Source organism: Balaenoptera physalus (genome assembly GCF_965194825.1).
Source record: "Balaenoptera physalus genome assembly, chromosome: 10".
Taxonomy (NCBI): domain Eukaryota; kingdom Metazoa; phylum Chordata; class Mammalia; order Artiodactyla; family Balaenopteridae; genus Balaenoptera; species Balaenoptera physalus.
In genome coordinates this window covers 49,628,018-49,645,970 of record NC_138889.1, presented here as the reverse complement: position 1 = coordinate 49,645,970, position 17,953 = coordinate 49,628,018, and the positions used below count along the sequence as shown (strand labels likewise).

General features: G+C 34.9%; 1 protein-coding gene across 3 annotated transcripts in view; it reads left to right on the top strand.

Annotated features, from left to right (window-relative positions):
* EED (embryonic ectoderm development) overlaps positions 1-16,378 on the top strand; it is a 33,058-nt gene extending 16,680 nt beyond the window's left edge. For 2 of the 3 annotated variants that reach the window (XM_082410191.1, XM_082410189.1), the window contains 7 exons: positions 1,729-1,820; positions 3,617-3,750; positions 6,289-6,394; positions 7,565-7,639; positions 14,661-14,819; positions 15,552-15,625; positions 16,043-16,378. In XM_082410191.1, coding sequence (XP_082266317.1) covers positions 1,729-1,820; positions 3,617-3,750; positions 6,289-6,394; positions 7,565-7,639; positions 14,661-14,819; positions 15,552-15,625; positions 16,043-16,169 — 767 coding nt within the window. In that variant the 3' untranslated portion in view covers positions 16,170-16,378. The remainder of the gene's footprint in view (positions 1-1,728; positions 1,821-3,616; positions 3,751-6,288; positions 6,395-7,564; positions 7,640-14,660; positions 14,820-15,551; positions 15,626-16,042) is intronic. The other variant, XM_082410190.1, reaches the window with a different exon arrangement.
* The last annotated feature ends 1,575 nt before the right edge of the window (positions 16,379-17,953 follow it).

Genomic DNA, 17,953 nt, shown 5'->3' with positions numbered 1-17,953 from the left:
CAAAACTACAATGAAGTATCACCTCAAGCCGGTCAGTATGACCATCATCAAAAAATCTACAAACAATAAATGCTGGAGAGGGTGTGGAGAAAAGGGAACCCTCTTGCACTGTTGGTGGGAATGTAAATTGACACAGTCACTCTGGAGAACAGTATGGAGAGTCCTTAAAAAACTAAAAATAGAACTGCCATATGACCCAGCAATCCCACTAGGCATATACCCTGAGAAAACCATGATTCAGAAAGAGTCATGTACCACAATGTTCATTGCAACACTATTTACAATAGCCAGGACATGGAAGCAACCTAAGTGTCCATCGACAGATGAATGGATAAAGAAGATGTGGCTCATATATACAATGGAATATTACTCAGCCATAAAAAGAAACGAAATTGAGTTATTTATAGTGAGGTGGGTGGACCTAGAGTCTGTCATACAAAGTGAGGTAAGTCAGAAAGAGAAAAACAAATACCGTATGCTAACACATGTATATGGAATCTAAAAAAAAATGGTTCTGATGAACCTAGAGCAGGACAGGAATAAAGAAACAGACGTAGAAAATGGACTTGAGGACATGGGGAGGGGGAAGGGTAAGCTGGGATGAAGTGGGAGAGTAGCATTGACATATGTACACTGCCAAATGTAAAATTGATAGCTAGTGGGAAGCAGCTGCAAGGCACAGGGAGATCAGCTCGGTGCTTTGCAACCACCTAGAGGGGTGGGATGAGGAGGGTGGGAGGGAGACGCGAGAGGGAGGGGATATGGGGATATACGTATGCATATAGCTGAATCACTTTGTTTTATAGCAGAAACTAACAACACTGTAAAGCAATTATACTCCAATAAAGATGTTAATAAAAAAAATGATACCACTTCACACCTACTAGGATGACTATAATCAAAAAGACAGACTATAAAATGTTGACTAGGATATGGAGAAATTGGAACCCCCCCTCATCCATTGCTGGTGGGAATGTAAAATGTAAGGACATTGAAAAACAGTCTGGCAGTCCTGAAAAGTTAAACATAGAATTACCACTCCTAGGTGTGTATGTCTTCAAGAGAAATGAAAATATATGTCTGCACAAAAACTTGGACACAAATTGGAATCAAGAAATCATTTTTGTAGCAATGTTAATTTCCACTAACAATATATTACTGCCTCTTAGTGTTACCTGTGTAATATGTCAATATTCATGTACAGTATGGACATTGCTATATTTCAAGCTCTGCAGAGTATTATATTTATGAATATTGCTGTCTGTTTATTTTGTTGCTGATGTTCAGTGGAAAATTAGATTGCTCAATTTACAGTTATAGCATGTTTGAAAGGTCTATAATACTCTAAAATTATGTCACTATGTATGTTTCAATCCTATTTTGGGATTTACTATAGAAATCTTATAAATCTACTTTGTCCTCTTCAATTTGTAAATGTGGATATGGTAGAGAGACAAGCTAGTACCTTGTTCTATGGTATCTGCAATAATCAAATTTAGGACCAGAGAAATATTTCTTTCTTATCTTGAAAGTATGAGCTCATACCTAGTTAAATCTACAGGTGATATCAATATTTTAAGTTCCTATATGGTATGGATTCCTTCTTAATCTTTACTGTGAGTAAGTTTAGTCCAAACTTTGGTAGCTTTTTCTTCTTTAAAGAGCTTTTGAAAGTCCACAGTAAATGAATGATAAAAGTTCATATTAATTTTTTTATGTCTGTACTAGATCATGCTTTACGATTATGGAATATCCAAACGGACACTCTGGTGGCAATATTTGGAGGTGTAGAAGGGCACAGAGATGAAGTTCTAAGTGCTGTAAGTTGAAAGCTACAGGGCAGTGACCTTCAGGTGTACAAAGCTGTGAACAATACCCATAGAACTCTTTCCTTATAAGAAAGCATGTGGTTTGTTTCATCTAGTCTGGCAGACAGTTATTTCATTTACTTGTGACAGAGAAGGTTTTAACTTACAGATGAAGAAGTAAAGCAAATAGGCTCTTTGTGTTTTATCTGTACTCAGTGCCTGGATTCTCATGAATGAGTACTATGAACTTGTTCTTTTCGTTTTTTAATCTAAAATCACCAAGTTAACTTTTGTTGTTTCTCAGTTATTAAAGGAAAAGGTTAACCTACTTGGTAATTAAGAAGCTTTTTCATCTTTTATTTGAAGTTGAAATATAAGTTACTCATTTCTAGGAAGTGTTGTTCACACTGAGTTTTAGATAACTCTTCCCTTTGATGGCATGGTGTTATCTTTATACTTATGTATTATAATCTGTTGATCTATTGTAATGATATAAATGTTTTTAGTCAAGTTTCAGATTTTTATGTTATTTCAGGTTTACTTGTGTTCTGTGTAGAGCTTACTTATTTAGTAGCCTTAAAGCTCATTTCTTTTCTTCTTTTTTTTTTAAACTATTTAAAGGGGCACCATATTTTGAAGCTTGTGACATTTTAATTGGAGGTACTAACTATTCCTATAGTTAGGGTTTGTATACTTTTGTGAGAATTATACCTACCTTAAAGGATTTTCTAGAACTTGCAACTTGGATTTTCTAGAAGTTGCAATAGCAATCTCCACCTGGCTTTATGTGTGAAAAGGCTACTGTCCTTCCTTAAAAACTAATGAGAGCTCCTGGCTCTAAGGGTGTCTTGTTGCTGTTGACAGTGAGGTTATTAGGAAAAGAGCAGCTACCAGACTTGTGGATTCAGTAAACACCAAACCTAAAGCTCTCAGGCTGTGTAAAACAGTGTCCATGATTAATTCAAAGGTTGGATTAACAGAATATCTAGATTAGTGAGGAAAATACTCTCCTTAAATAGAACTCTCTACTGTTATTTCTTAAAATGAGAGCAGGAGTCTGTATCTCTTCTCTGTAACAATAGGAGTTCACTGCTAGAAGGATTGATGTGTGAGATTTTCCTTAACACATGTATGTACCATGTGCTAAATTAAATATCATCTCTGTGCCTCAGTGTCTTATCTATGAAATGAGGTGGAATGAGGTTATAATGGATGATCTGTTAGGAGCTTAGTAAAAATTAGTAAACAGCAAATGAAAAAGTTTAAATATCTTATTTCCTTTTTTAGACATTTTTTCCTTTATTCATTTAAAAAGTGAACTCTAAAACCAAGGTACCTGAAGTGTTGTGACTTAGGTGTACAAATAATCTAAAATTTCAATTGTTTAAGGACTCATAATTTCACATACAGATGTCAGTTTCATTGCTTGATCAGGGTTAGACAAAGAAAAGTAACATAACCATTTAGGTTTTTATGTCATAGAATAATTGTTTTACCTCATCATTCGATTCACCTTCAAAATCAAGCAAAGGAAATATTTGAATAAAGATAATTGAATAGATAAAACTAAATTCAGTTTACTTTTTTGCCTTCCATATTATATAAGCTCATATATTGTGGTGGTGACACATCAGTTAAAATAAATCTCAAAAGCAGTAAAAACTTTGTGACTTATGGCCTACATATATGAAACCCAAAATGTTAGTATGGTGGTTTGAAATACAATTTTCACAATACTGGACATTAGATAGCATAATTTGGGGAAATAATTTATATATTTAATTTAAGCTTTTCTGTTTTACATACAGGATTATGATCTTTTGGGTGAAAAAATAATGTCCTGTGGTATGGATCACTCTCTTAAACTTTGGAGGATCAATTCAAAGAGAATGATGAATGCAATTAAGGAATCTTATGATTATAACCCAAATAAAACTAACAGGTAACAGTTGTAGTACTTAAAACAATTTGCTATCTCATGCTGTTGAATAGCGTTTTACTTTTTCCAAAATTGTTGTATACGTCTCCAACACTGATTTTAGAATCCCCTTTTAATAACTTTAAGGTATAACTTATATGCCATAAAATTCACTGATTTTAAATGGAAGGCCTTTATTTTTGTCTAATATGTTTGTGGCTCATTTTTCAAAATCCCTTTCAGTTGTATTTTTATCTTAATTTAGTATTACGTTTCACTTACTTTTATTTAGGTATGCATGTGCTAATGTTATTAGCACTGCTTGTCAATACTGTAAGTTCTAATTCAAGACAGTAAATCATAATTTTTATTTTTATTTTTCACTCATAATGAAAGAGCTTTATTTTCAGTCCTTAAATTTCATATGCCTTGAAACTATTATAATGATTATGTTTCTAAGAAGATAAATTATTTGAAAACTCACACATCTGTGTAAGATGATGATATAAACAGAAGAAGTAAATCATAATTTTAAATGGGGTTCTTAGCTTTAATTCATGATAACATAATGCTTTCCTTTAAGTGATACTCACTTCATTAAATGGAGAAAATTCAAAAGCAGGAGCTTTGAACCAAGGGGAGGGACTAGCTGTGGGAACTTGGCAGTTTTCTTAGTATATTTTTGAAAAACTTCAACTCTTAATTCATTTACTATCTTTTTCAGAATCTTATCAAGCTATTATTAACACTTTCACTGTGACTATCATATGTTTGTAAATGTTAACTTTGTTTGCACTTTTCATTTTAGCAGAGTTAATTTTCTGGTTATCAAGCCAGATTATTAATAGATTGGTAGTTGAATTTGTAATTATCAGTAAATATTTTAATACACAGACATGCATCAGATCTCAAGCCTCTAAGAGTTAGTATGACTTTCAATTTTTATTTTAAAACACCAGGGCTTAGTATAATATTCAGTTTATGTTTTTATATTTTCTAGAGCTCTGAAATAAATAGAAGTTATATTTTACAGCTTACAGAAAATAACAGTGAATTATGCTGGTCTTCTTGAGAGAGGTTTAACCATAGATTATAATACGTATTTGGCTAAAACGTAATTAATAAAATTATAGCAGTTAAGAATTTATATCAGATCATTAACAGCATTTTAATGTTTTAATAAAGAAAAAATCCAGGAGTTCCCTGGTGGCCTGCTGGTTAGGATTCCAGGCTTTCACTGTCATGGCCTGGGTTCAATCCCTGGTTGAGGAACTGAGATCCTGCAAACCGCAAAAAAAAAAAAGAAAAAAAGAAAGAAAAGAAAAGATCCCAGAATTTGAATTGGAAAGAGTATTTGAAATGATTCAGCCCAACATCCTTTTTACATATGAGGGAAAAGCAAAGAGAGGACATGTGAGTTGCCCAAGACACAACTAATTCATGGTATATGATACTTCTGCAGTTACTTCAGTTTAAAAACTGAATCAGGGGCTTCCCTGGTGGCGCATTGGTTGAGAATCTGCCTGCCAATGCAGGGGACATGGGTTTGAGAACTGGGCCGGGAGGATCCCACATGCCGTGGAGCAAGTAAGCCCGTGAGCCCCAACTGCGGAGCCTGCGCTCTAGAGCCCACGAGTCACAACTACTGAGCCCGTGTGCCACAACTACTGAGGCCCACACACCTAGAGCCCGTGCTCCGCAACAAAAGGAGCCACCACAATGAGAAGCCTGTGCACTGCAATGAAGAGTAGCCTCTGCTCGTCGCAACCAAAGAAAAGCCTGCGTGCAGCAGCAAAGACCTAATACAGCCAAAAATAAAATAAATAAAAATAAATAAATAAAACTGAATCACTTACTAGATTAGAAATATTAGGTATACATTTAATTAACTTCAGAATTGGTAACAACTTCTCTAGTTTATGGTCTTCTCACAAACATCTTTAAGGAAAAGTTGCACCATATTTTACTTTTCTAAATACAGGAGAAGTTCTAACTAATAAATGTCAAATTCCTGTCAGATGTCACCTTCAGAAATTGTTGTTCTGGGCAGGATTCTCACCTAACTTTACCTCTAGCAGACTTTGAAATGATGTGTCATTGTTCCTAAAAGATAATTATCTTTTGAAATAATCTAGATGTGTTTACTTTCATAGACCATTAATGCTTAATTTTAAAGGATTGAGTAGGTAGCTTAGTATTTTCTATGAGAAATTTTCAGCTCTGTAATCAGGTGTTTTTGGTTATTGGTTAGGATAGCCAGAATTTAAGTGATTAATTTTGGCCTATATGTAGTAAGGCAGGAAGGTGCAATTTTTATAAATGAAATTTCATAGGATGAATACAAAATTCAGTTGAGAGCTAATAATGGCGTAAAATGTAGAAACAAAAATGGAATGAGATTTTAGCTCTGAGTAAACAGATAAGAAGGTATTTAGTTTTGTAGAAACACAAAAGAATTAGTATTCATATATTTTATTTTTCAAAGTTTTATAAATCCAAAAAGGAAAATTAGTGAGCTTTTGCTACACGTTTTTCTCTTAACTTTTGATATTTCCATTTCAGGCCATTTATTTCTCAGAAAATTCATTTTCCTGACTTTTCTACCAGAGACATACATAGAAATTATGTCGATTGTGTGCGATGGTTAGGTGATTTGATACTTTCCAAGGTATGGTAACTGCTGTTAAGCTGTATTTCCATTGTTTGTGTGAGTTGGAACTTCGCAGGGAGCACAGTTTTTTATGCAGTTGGTAAATTGGATAACAGATGGGAAATTGCTTTTTTTTTTTTTTTTTTAAGTCTTATGATAACTTCGAAAGACTTGGAAATTTGTTTTAGACATAAAACATCCTGATGAATTATAATTTGTGTTCCAATAAGATGAAAAATGTTAACTTGCAAGTTGATACTGTTCTCTGATATCCAGTGTTATGGTACAATAACCAATATCTAAAGCCAGTAGTGTGGTTGGTTTTTTTTGTTTTTTTTAATGTTTGTGTTCATTTCAGTAAACTTACATGTACAAAAACAGACAGATGGAGTTGGTTCATGGGATGTAGTTTGCCAACCCCTGCTCTAGTATGTTGATACATATGTTTATATATATATTTTTTACTGATAATTTAGAGAAGTTGGTGGTGATGTCATCTGAACATTTAGGATTGTCAAATTTGGAGAAACTGCTATCTAGTTTCTTTTCTTGATACAGGTTTCAGGGCATTTCACATTTTCTTGGGCAGAGCCTGATTTATTTTTTCCTTGGCCATGAGGGTATAGTTTTACCTTTCTATTTTTTAACTTTTGATCTTGAAATTAGATTCACAGGAAGTTTCAAAGACAGTTCAGAGAGGTCCCATATTGCCCTTCACCCAATTTCCCCCATTGGTTATTACATCTTACATAGCTATAATACAATATCAAATCCAGGAAATTGACATTGTACAATGTGCGTGTGTAGTTCTATGTTATTTTATCACATGTGATTTTGTCATTTCAAGAATGTTACAGTATGGGACCTTTTAAGATTTTTTTTTTCACTCAGTATAATGCCATCCAAGTTGTTGTGTGTATCAATAGGTCTCCCTTTTTACTGCTGAGTAGTATCCCATGGAATGGATGTACCACAGTTTATTTAACCTTATGCATCTGTTGTAGGACATTTTGATCCTTTCTAGTTTGGGCCTATTACAAATAAAGCTGCTATTGAACAATCGTGTATAGGTTTTTGTGTGGACTTACTTAAGTTTTCACTTCTCTGGGATAAATGCCTAGAAGAGCAATTGCTAGGTCATGGTTAAGTTCGTTTAGTTTTTTAAGAACCTGCCAAACTATTTTCCAGAGTGGCCGTGCCATTTTACATTCCCACCAGCAATGTATGAAAGATCCAGTGTCTTCGAATCTTCGCCGGCATTTGGTATTGTCACTATTTTTTATTTTAGCTGTTCTGATAGGTGTGTAGTGATACATCATCGTGGTCTTAATTTGCATTTCCCTGATGGTTAGTGGTGTTGAACATCTTTTTCATGTGCTTATTTACCATCCATATATCCTTTCAATGATGTCTCTTCATATCTTCTCATTTTCTGATTGGATTGGTTTTTGTTTTGTTTTGTTTTTTACTGTGTTGAGTTTTGAGAGTTCTTCATATATTCTAAATATAAATCCTATGTCAGATAACTAGTTTGCAAATATTTTCTTCCAGTCTGTAGCTTGTCTTTTCATCCTCTTAACAGGGTCTTTTACAGAGCAAATGTTTTTAATTTTGATAAAGTTCAATTAATTTATTGATTTTTTAAAAAAATTATTATTTTATGGATCATGCTTTTGATATTGTGTTTAAACGCTCTTCACTGAGCCCTAGGTCCTAAAGATTTTCTCCTGTGTTTCCTTCAAAAAGTATTGTAATGGTTTATGTTCAATTTAATGGTCCATTTTAAGTTAATTTTTGTATGAGGTTTAGGTAGAAAGTTCATTTTTTGCCTGTAGTTACCCAGTTGTTCCAGCTCCGTTTGTTGAAAGCCTATCTTTCCTCCTTTGAATTGCTTTTGTACTTTTTTCAAAATTGTTTGGCCATACTTGTATGAGGCCGATTCTGGTTTTTCTATTCTGTTCCCTCTACCAGTACTACATACACAGGCTCGGTTACTCTAGCTCTATAATAAGTCTTGGAGTTGGTAGAGTGATTTCTTCCACTTTATTCTTTTTCAATATTATTTTAGCTATTCTGGTTGCTTTGTCTTGGCGTATAAATTTTAGAATAATCTTGTCTACATTTACTAAAAATCTCATTGGGATTTTTTTTGGGGGGCAGGGAGATTTTGATTGGAATTGTGTTAAACTTGTATGTCAGTTTGGTGGGGAATTAATATCTTTACTCTGCTTAGTCTTCTGGTCCTTGACTATGGTATGTCTCTCCATTTAGAGTGACTGTAATAAATGGTATTTCTGATTTCCATTTCTTTGTGTTCATTACTAGTATATAGAAATAAATTGATTTTTGTGTATTAATCTTGAATCCTTCAATCTGTTTGAACTACTTATAGTTCAGGAAGGTTTTTGTTTGTTTTTGGTTAATGACATGGGATTTTCTACATAGATCATAATTTCATCTGCAAATAAGGACAGTTTTTATATCTTCCTTTCTGAACTGTATTTTTCTTAATTTCCTTTTCTTGTCTTATTTCACTGGTAAGCTTCTAGTCCTGTGTTGAATAGCAGTGTTAAGAGCAGACATCCTAGGCTTGTTTCTGATGTTAAAGGGGGAAAGAATTCAGTCTTTCACAAGTATGTCTATCAACTGTATGATTTTTGTAGATGTTCTTTATCAAGTTGAGAGCTGTCCTTTTGCCTAATTATTTCAGAGTTTTATCATGAATGGGTGTTAAATTTTGTCAAATGCTTTTTCTGCATCAACTGATATGATCACTGGTTTTTCTTTTTTAGCCTGTTAATGCAGTGGATTGCACTGATTGTTTCTGAATATTGTATCACTGGAATAAGCTTACTTGGTCTTGCTGTATAATTCTTTTTATATGTTGCTGAATTCTATTTGCTAATATTTTGTTAAATATTTTATATGTATTAATGAGATATGATATTGGTCTGAAGTTTTCTTATTTATATTGCCTTTGGTCTTGGTCTCAATAATACTGGCCTCTAGGCCTAGAAATTTTTGAGGAGGAGTTTAAAAATTAAACACTCAGTTTCCTTAAAAGTGAAAAGGTTATTCGAATGAACTGTTTCATATCGGGTGAATTGTGGTAGTTTGTGCTATTTGAGGAGTTGATCCATTCCATCTAATATAAAATTTATGTGTGGAGAGTTGTTTGTAGTATTCCCTTATTATCCTTTTGATATCTGCAAGGTCTCTAGTGATAGCCCCTGTTTCATTCCTGAAATTAGTAATTTATGTCTTCTCTTCTGTCACTCTTTTTAAGGGTTTGTCAAATTTTTTTCTGTTATCTCCTGTCTTCCTTCCTTCCTTTAGTTTGCTGTGAGTTGTTTTTGTTCTTCTATTTTTACGACAGGAGCTTAGATTATTTAGTTGAGACTTTTCTAATGTAAGCATTTAGTGCTATAAATTTCCCTGTCAGCACTGCTTTAGCTGCATCTCACAAAAATTTTGATATGAAGTGTGTTGTGTAGTTTCTAGGTGCTAGGAAATTTTCTTGTTATCGTTCTCTTATTGATTCTAGTTTGATTCCATTTTGGTCAGAATATACTCTTTATGATTTTGATTCTTTTAAATTTTTTGAGATTTGTTTTATGACCCTGTTTTGGGTATGTTCCATGGGAGCTTGAAAAGAATGTATACTCTGCTGTTGGGTGGAGTGTTCTATAAATGTCAGTTAGATCCTGTCAGTTGACAGTGTGGTTGAATTCTTCTGTGTCTTTGTTGATTTTCTGTCCACTATTCTGTCTAATAATTAATAAATTATTGAGAAATAATTGTTGAAGTCTTCAACTGTAATTGTGGCTTTTTCCCTTTCTCCTTTCAGTTCTGTTAACATTTTGCAGCTCTGTTGGTTGGTGTATACACATTTGGTATTGCTTTGTCTTGGTAGCTTGACCCTCTTATCATTATGTAAGGTCCATCTCTGTCTCTGGTAAATTTTTTGCTTTGATGGCTCCTTTGTCTTACAGTAGTATAGCCATTCCTGCTTTCCTTTAATTAATGGTATATCTTTTTCAAACCTTTTTTTTTTTTTTAGTTTATTTATTTATTTTTGGCTGTGTCGGGTCTTGGTTGCTATGCGCGGGCTTTTTCTAGTTGCAGCGAGTGGGGGCTACTCTTCGTTGCAGTGCACGGCCTTTTCATTGCGGTGGCTTCTTTTGTTGTGGAGCATGGGCTCTAGGGTGCATGGGCTTCAGTAGTTGTGGCACACAGGCTCAGTAGTTGTGGCTCACGGGCTCTAGAGCGCAGGCTCAGTAGTTGTTGCGCACGGGCTTAGTTGCTCCGCAGCATGTGGGATCTTCCCGGACCAGGGCTCGAACCTGTGTTCTCTGCATTGGCAGGTGGATTCTTAACCACTGCACCACCAGGCAAGTCCCATCTTTTTCAAACCTTTTACCTTTAATCTACATGAATTGTTATACCTGAAGTGAGTTTCTTAAAGACAGCATATAGTTGGGTCATATTTTTTTAATTCACTTTGCCAAACTGTGTTTTAGCTAGTATATTCAGACCATTTATATTTGAGCCTTAACTAACCAATTATTACATTAAGTTTACCATTTAATTTTCTTTCATTCTTTTCATTTCTCTGGGTTTTTTCGCCTATGTGCACATATTTTAGAATTCCAATTTGATTTATCTATACTACTTTTGAGTATATTTCTTTGTGTAGGTATTTGCTCTGGGTGTTACTATATATATATATATGATATATATGTGATCAGTCAGTATATCAACATTTTACCACTTCAAGTGAAGTATAGGAAGCTTACCTCTCTCTTTCTCCTCCACTTATAATTGTCTCAAATATTCCCTTTACAATTGAGAACTTCATCAAAGAGTATTACAATTTTTGCTTCAACCGCCAAACAGAATTTTAAAACTCGAGAAGAAGCAGAATGTTGTGTTAACTCATTTTGCTTTTTCTGTTGTTCATTCCTCCTTTCTGATATTCCAAGATTCCTTCTTATATCATTTCCTTTCTGTTCATCAAACTTCCTGTAGCCATTCTTTTAGAATGGTGACAAATTCTTTTAGTTTTTCTTAGTCTGAGGATGTCCTCATTTCCCCTTCATTCCTGAAGCATATATTCACTGAATATAGGATTTTGTGTTGATGGTTCTTTTCTGTAAACATTTGAAAAATGTTGTTCCCCCTCTTTCTGGTCTCTGTCATTTGTAATGAGACATCTGCCATCATTGAATTGTTTTTTTCCTATAGGTAAGGTGTTCTTTCAGGATTTTTTTTTCTTCGTCTTTAGTTTTCAGAAATTTGAATGTGATATGCCTGATATTGATTTCTTTGAGTTTATCTTTTTTGAGGTTCACTCACCATCTCGAATCTGTAGTAGGTTTGTCTTTGGGGGACATAATTTGTCCCAGATTTGGGAACTTTTCAGACATTATTCAAATTCTTATTTAGCCCCACTTTCTTCCCCCTCTCCTTTAGGAACTCTAGTGATGTGATTATTTTTTTGTTTGGTCCCTGAGACTCTATTATTTAATAAGTCTGTTTTCTTTTGTTCAAATTGGGTAATTTCTATGTTCTAACTTTAAATTTACTGACTCTTTCATCTCTCTTTTTTTGCTGGTGAGCCCTTCAGTTGTTTTTTATTTTGGTTATAGTTTTTTTAGTTCTAAAATTTACATGTGATTCTTATCTTTTATTTCTTTGCTGAAACTTTTTTATTGTTTTAAATGTGTTTGTAATTTCTCATTGAAGCATTTTTATGATAGCTGCTTTAAAATCCTTGTCAGATAGTTCTAACATCTATGTCATCTCAGTGTTGGTATCTCTTGATAATCTTTTCTCATTAAAGTTGAGATTTTTACATTTCTTGGTATGACAAGTGAATTTTGATTAAGATATCGATATTTTGGTTACTGTTAGGAAACTCTGGATCTTACTGATATTTAAGCAGGCTTCCTTTGATAAATTTTCAGCTGGGGAAGGGGAGTGCTGCTTCATTATTGGCAGGTGGCAAGGGAAGTTCAGGTTCCCCACTTGGTTGACTTGGTGATGATGTCTCTTTACTACTGGGGTGGGAGTTCAGGCTTTTCACTGGGCCTCAGGTGATACCACCCTAGCAAGAGGGGTTGGGAGGCCTCAGTACTGCTCCCTGAGTGGTCTCCACTGACACTGAGAGTGGTGGGTGGTTGTGAACGTTCTGACTCTCTGCTAGGCTTCCTCTAATACCACCCCAGGCAGAGGAGGAGGAGGAGAGTCACCTCATTACCATGAGGGGTAGGGAGGAGTCAGGGTGTTACGTATTTGAAGTGTTTAGTTATCATCTGAGAAGGGACCCCACTGGGACTTTGCTGGTCCACATGTGTGGACGGGTCCACTGTTTTTTTTGTGTTATTAAGTGTTTACCTGAAAATTTTCTCTCATGCTAGGTTGCCACTTTCCTGGTCCTTTGCAGAGAGTAGGCTTTTGTTGGGGCTTTTTTTTTTTTTTTTTGTCTTCACTTGTTAGCTTTGTTGAGTTGCTAACTTCTCTAGCATCCAGTTTGGGATACATAAAGAGGCAAAAGAAAACCAAGCAACTCAATGTCCTTCATGTCCCAGGGCCCCTAACCAGTCTGCCTCCTCCCTACCCTTCAGACTTTTAAGCTGTACTTGACGAGATAAATAGGAAAAAGTACCTCTACTTCATCTGTTTTGGAAGCAGAATTTAAAAAGGAGTAGCTCTAAAATTTCTGCTCTTAGAACTTAATCAGATGATACAGGAAAGGATTTCTGCATTTTAGATGGGAAGCTGAACTGAATATTGGTGGTCTCAACTCTGGCTCCACATCAGAACTGTTGGGAGGACATTGCAAAAATAGATTCCTAGGCTTCATCCCCACATATTCTAAATCTGGCATAAGGACCTGGGAATTTGTAATGTTTAAAAACTCTCTAGATGATTTTCTAGTACAGCCATCCATTAGTGCAATTATTTAGCTCTCCATGAGGGAACTCCACTGATTAAGGATCCTTTACCAGTATAGTCAGTAAGAAGCACTTAAAGAAGTATTTTTACATTCTGCTGCTTTGGCCTCCCCTCTCAGAGTTTGTGATTCAGTAGGGTTGGGGTCAAGCTGAATTTTTAAAGAAAGCTGTACAGTCTATATCAATCCAATTGTGTACTTAGTTAAGAGTCATCAGACTAGGTGATCTCTAAGATACTTTACAATAAAGAACTTGTATAACAGATCCATATCCCTGGGATTTTATATAATCCAAAAAGGGGAGAGAAGAAAAAAAGCATATTGTCCACTCCCTAATCTCTCCGTGACCCCACAGAGCTACCACATGGGGCTGTTAGGCTGTATCCTGTAAAGTTCCAGGAGGCATTCTTTGCCTGCACCAGGATTTCTCAGTCCTGGCCCTGTGGACGTTGGGTAAGACAGTTCTTTTTTGTGGCAGGAGCTGTTCTTTGCCTTGCAAAGTGTTCAGCATCTCTGGCCTTTATTAACTAGAAGCCAGAGACATTGCCAAATATCCCTTAGCCAGCAAATCACTGACCTACACAGGAATATAAATAGTGCCCTCTGTTTTGCATTTTTTCCTCCCATTCTATTCTTTACCACTTGCTGCTTAAAGAGAATGTATGTAAAGGTTCAGTGTTGCAGGACAGGGAAGGTGTAACTCAGCCTATTTTAATCCCATCCCCTTATCAGTGTCTTGATATTGAACCACTGCTTTTATTGCCTTCTGTATAATCTGATCTCTAAGGCCCCTTCTATGAATTCATTAGCTTTCCTATGACATCTCTTGAGCACCTATCATGTAGTGCAGACAGAAGGATTAATAGTTAACCAGATACAAAGGGAACCACGGGGGTTTAGAAGTGGAATGGGGAAAGATGAAACTAGCGAAGTAAGCAGGGGCCATATTGAAGAGCTGTGTATTCTAATACAGTGTTTGTAATTTTATGTTTGCTATAAAATACTTCAAGTCTCTGGATGCTGAAGTATCTAAAGCTGAATTTGTTTTGGTTTGGAAGAGAAATTGTGACTTCAGAAATGAATATTCTAGACAGTGTAATGCTTTTGTACTGTCAAAATCTGTTGATAATCAGACTTCTTGTCCGTAAGTGTGGATACTGACTCTGTAAATATAAATGAATGTATATCGCTGGACTCAGTAGATGGATAACCAGGTTCTAAGAGCTGTGAGTTCTGAAATGATAGTAGAGAAAAAGCTTTGTTTTTAATGTTTAAAATTCAGTTCTTTGATTAACATTTCTTTTTTTCTCATTTCTGTCTTTTTTAAAGTCTTGTGAAAATGCCATTGTATGCTGGAAACCTGGCAAAATGGAAGATGATATAGATAAAATTAAACCCAGTGAGTCTAATGTGACTATTCTTGGGCGATTTGATTACAGCCAGTGTGACATTTGGTACATGAGGTTTTCTATGGATTTCTGGCAAAAGGTAGCAACATATTTTTACATTGTGAAATTATTTGACTTAAAACCATGGCAATTTTAGTTTTCTCTGTAGTGTATCTGTATTCTATTACCTCTAAGTTTAATCTACCTTGATTTTTTTGTATTAATTGCTTTGGCCTTTGATGTTATTTATTCTACCCTTGTGGCTCTGCACACCATCTGCAGTGCTTATTATAAATAAAATCGACAGGTGTCAATGGTGGCAGTTAGGTGTTTACTTTCCGTAACATCTGTTACTAAGATTTATTGTTTTGGATTAGGGTGTTAATCTTTTTATATAGAAAACCAACGTGGAAGATAGAGACAAAATATTAGTTATCTAAAATTTTTTTAAAATTTGGTGTTAGAATTTTGTGATAACAAATTACTTGGGTATTTATTTCTATATGAAAGCTTTGGAAATTTCCTATGGCTTTTACTACAGTTCTTTAAGGCAGAATAAAGAGTACATGCTAACTATGTAAATAAATTGTAAAGTTCTTTGTAAATTTGCAAAATAACCTCCTTATTTTACTCAAGACATCTTTGTGAAGCATTAGTTGCTCTTATCCTCATTTACACAATATAGGAAATATAAGATGCAAAGAAATAACTAAGAACGTTGCCATAGGCTGGAGCTGATGTTTTTCTGAAATAAGAAAGATGTCTTAGGATTGTTTGAAATCTTTACAGCTTATTTTAATAATTTGATTTTTTTTTAAATATATTTATACAGATGCTTGCATTGGGCAATCAGGTTGGCAAACTTTATGTTTGGGATTTAGAAGTAGAAGATCCTCATAAAGCCAAGTAAGTATTTAGAAATTCCTCTTCATAATTTCTGACTTTTTCTCCAAAGTGTTATGTCAGCATTAGAGGAAGGCATTGCAAGTATCAATTACATCCTTAAATCATTTGTAACATTTACATTCTCAGAGTATTGTAAAGTATTTCTTTTTTATTCTAATAATGATTGTTTTTCCCAAGTACTTTGGTAATAAGTTATTTCTCTTTTTTTAAGATAAATCACATGGTGCCTCTTGGATTTAAAATATACCCAAATTTTATGAAATTTGAGATTGGGCTCTTAGTGAAGTGTATTCTGGTTTCAAGTGCTTTCTATATGACTTGGAACATCTATTCATTTTCTGATTCATTGTTTTAAGTTAGATACTGACAGCATTATATATGCATGGTATTTAACCTGTTGTCATGTTTTCTCCCTAGATGCACAACACTGACTCATCATAAATGTGGTGCTGCTATTCGACAAACCAGTTTTAGCAGGGATAGCAGCATTCTTATAGCTGTTTGTGATGATGCCAGTATTTGGCGCTGGGACCGACTTCGATAAAATACTTTTTCTCAATCAAAATTAGAGTGTGTTTTCTGTGTACAGTAGAACTAACGTATCTTGCTAGTAAGGGCACATAGAGCATTTAGAGTTGTCTTTCAGCGTTCAATCAAGCTGAGCTGAATGTAGTGATGTTTACATTGTTTACACTCTTTGTACTGTCTCCTGCTCAGACTCTACTGCTTTTAATAAAAATTTATTTTTGTAAAGCTGTGTTGTATTTTAGTTTATTTTGTTTTGTTCATTGTGATGAAAAGAAATGTTGAAAGTAATAAAATTACACCTTATCTTTTTGCAGTGATTATTATTGTTTTATTTGTGTAACTGGAGAAAGCTATATAATATAGTGATTAAGTATAAGCTCTAGAACAAACTGAATTTTAATCTTGGCTCTGCCACTAACTGACCTTGGGTAAGTAAAAGAATCAAGTGATTCAATACATGTGAAGCAATTAGAACAGTACTTGACTACACTAAACCCTTATCTTTATTGGAAATTGTATTTCCTATGGTTTTATATTTCTTAATGATTTCTTCTATAATAATTTTGTAATAAGTAAATTCTGTAAGAGTTGTGACATGTAATGTTGTAATAACCTATCTTTATAGTTAAAAAATATTATTGCCATTCGATTTACAACTTGGTCATTAGTAATCTTAGGGAAATACTATCAGTAGAGCAAGGGAGGAGAGGACATAGAAGGTTAAATGCAGTGGGTTGAAAAATGAAAGAAATGGGGAGTACGTTTGTATAGTGAGTTATTGTCCCCTTTTCTAGAAGGGTATTGGTTAAGAGAACTAAGTAAATTGAGGATATCATAGGGTTGAAAGTAGTTGGTGGGTTTTCCTGGTGGCACAGTGGTTAAGAATCCACCTGCCAGTGCAGGGGACACAGGTTTGAGCCCTGGGCTGGGAAGATCCCACATGCCGTGGAGCAACTAAGCCCGTGCACCACAACTACTGAGCCTGCATTCTAGAGCCTCTGAGCCACAACTACCGAGGCTGCGTGTCACAGCTACTGAAGCCCGTGCGCCTAGAGCCCGTGCTCCGCAACAAGAGAAACCACCGCAATGAGAATCCCACGCACAACAACGAAGAGTAGCCCCTGCTCACCACAACTAGAGGAAGCCCGCGCACAGCAATAAAGACCCAACGCAGCCATCAATCAATCAATCAATAAAAATTTATTTTAAAAAAAAAGTAGTTTGTGATTTTTGTCCCAAACATAGGGTGCTTTGTACGCAGTGGCAAGAACAGAATTAAAGGGACTTCCCTGGTGGCGCAGTGGTTAACCTGTTGTGATTTGTAGAAAATGACTATCATTTTGGAATTGAACTGGTGGATTTCTAAAGAGATTCTTGGTGTTTTGTGGTTATTTTCTGATGCAGAGGAAGACTTCAGATGAATAAAAGCAGACTCATTTCACCTTCCTTGCTTCAGTTACCCCAGGCTGATGTGAAATGTAAAACGTTGGGTGATTTCTGTTATGTTTTGTGTAATGAGTGAGTGTGTATTTGTGTTTAATTCTAAAACCATTTAATCATGGGTTGTCAGAAAATCATTGTGAGTAATGTATAGCACTCTATTGGCCATTATTTGATTTTTTTTAATGCAAAATTACTTTCTAAACCACTAAAATTTTGTATAAAAAAAAGTTTGATTTATCATTCTGAAAGACTGATTGCAAATCAAGGTTTTAATAATCCCAATTCTGAGTAGCTACCTATGTTGCTGTATTGTTTCCCTCAAATCCCTGAAAATAGCTGGCTGCAACAGGGTTTGTA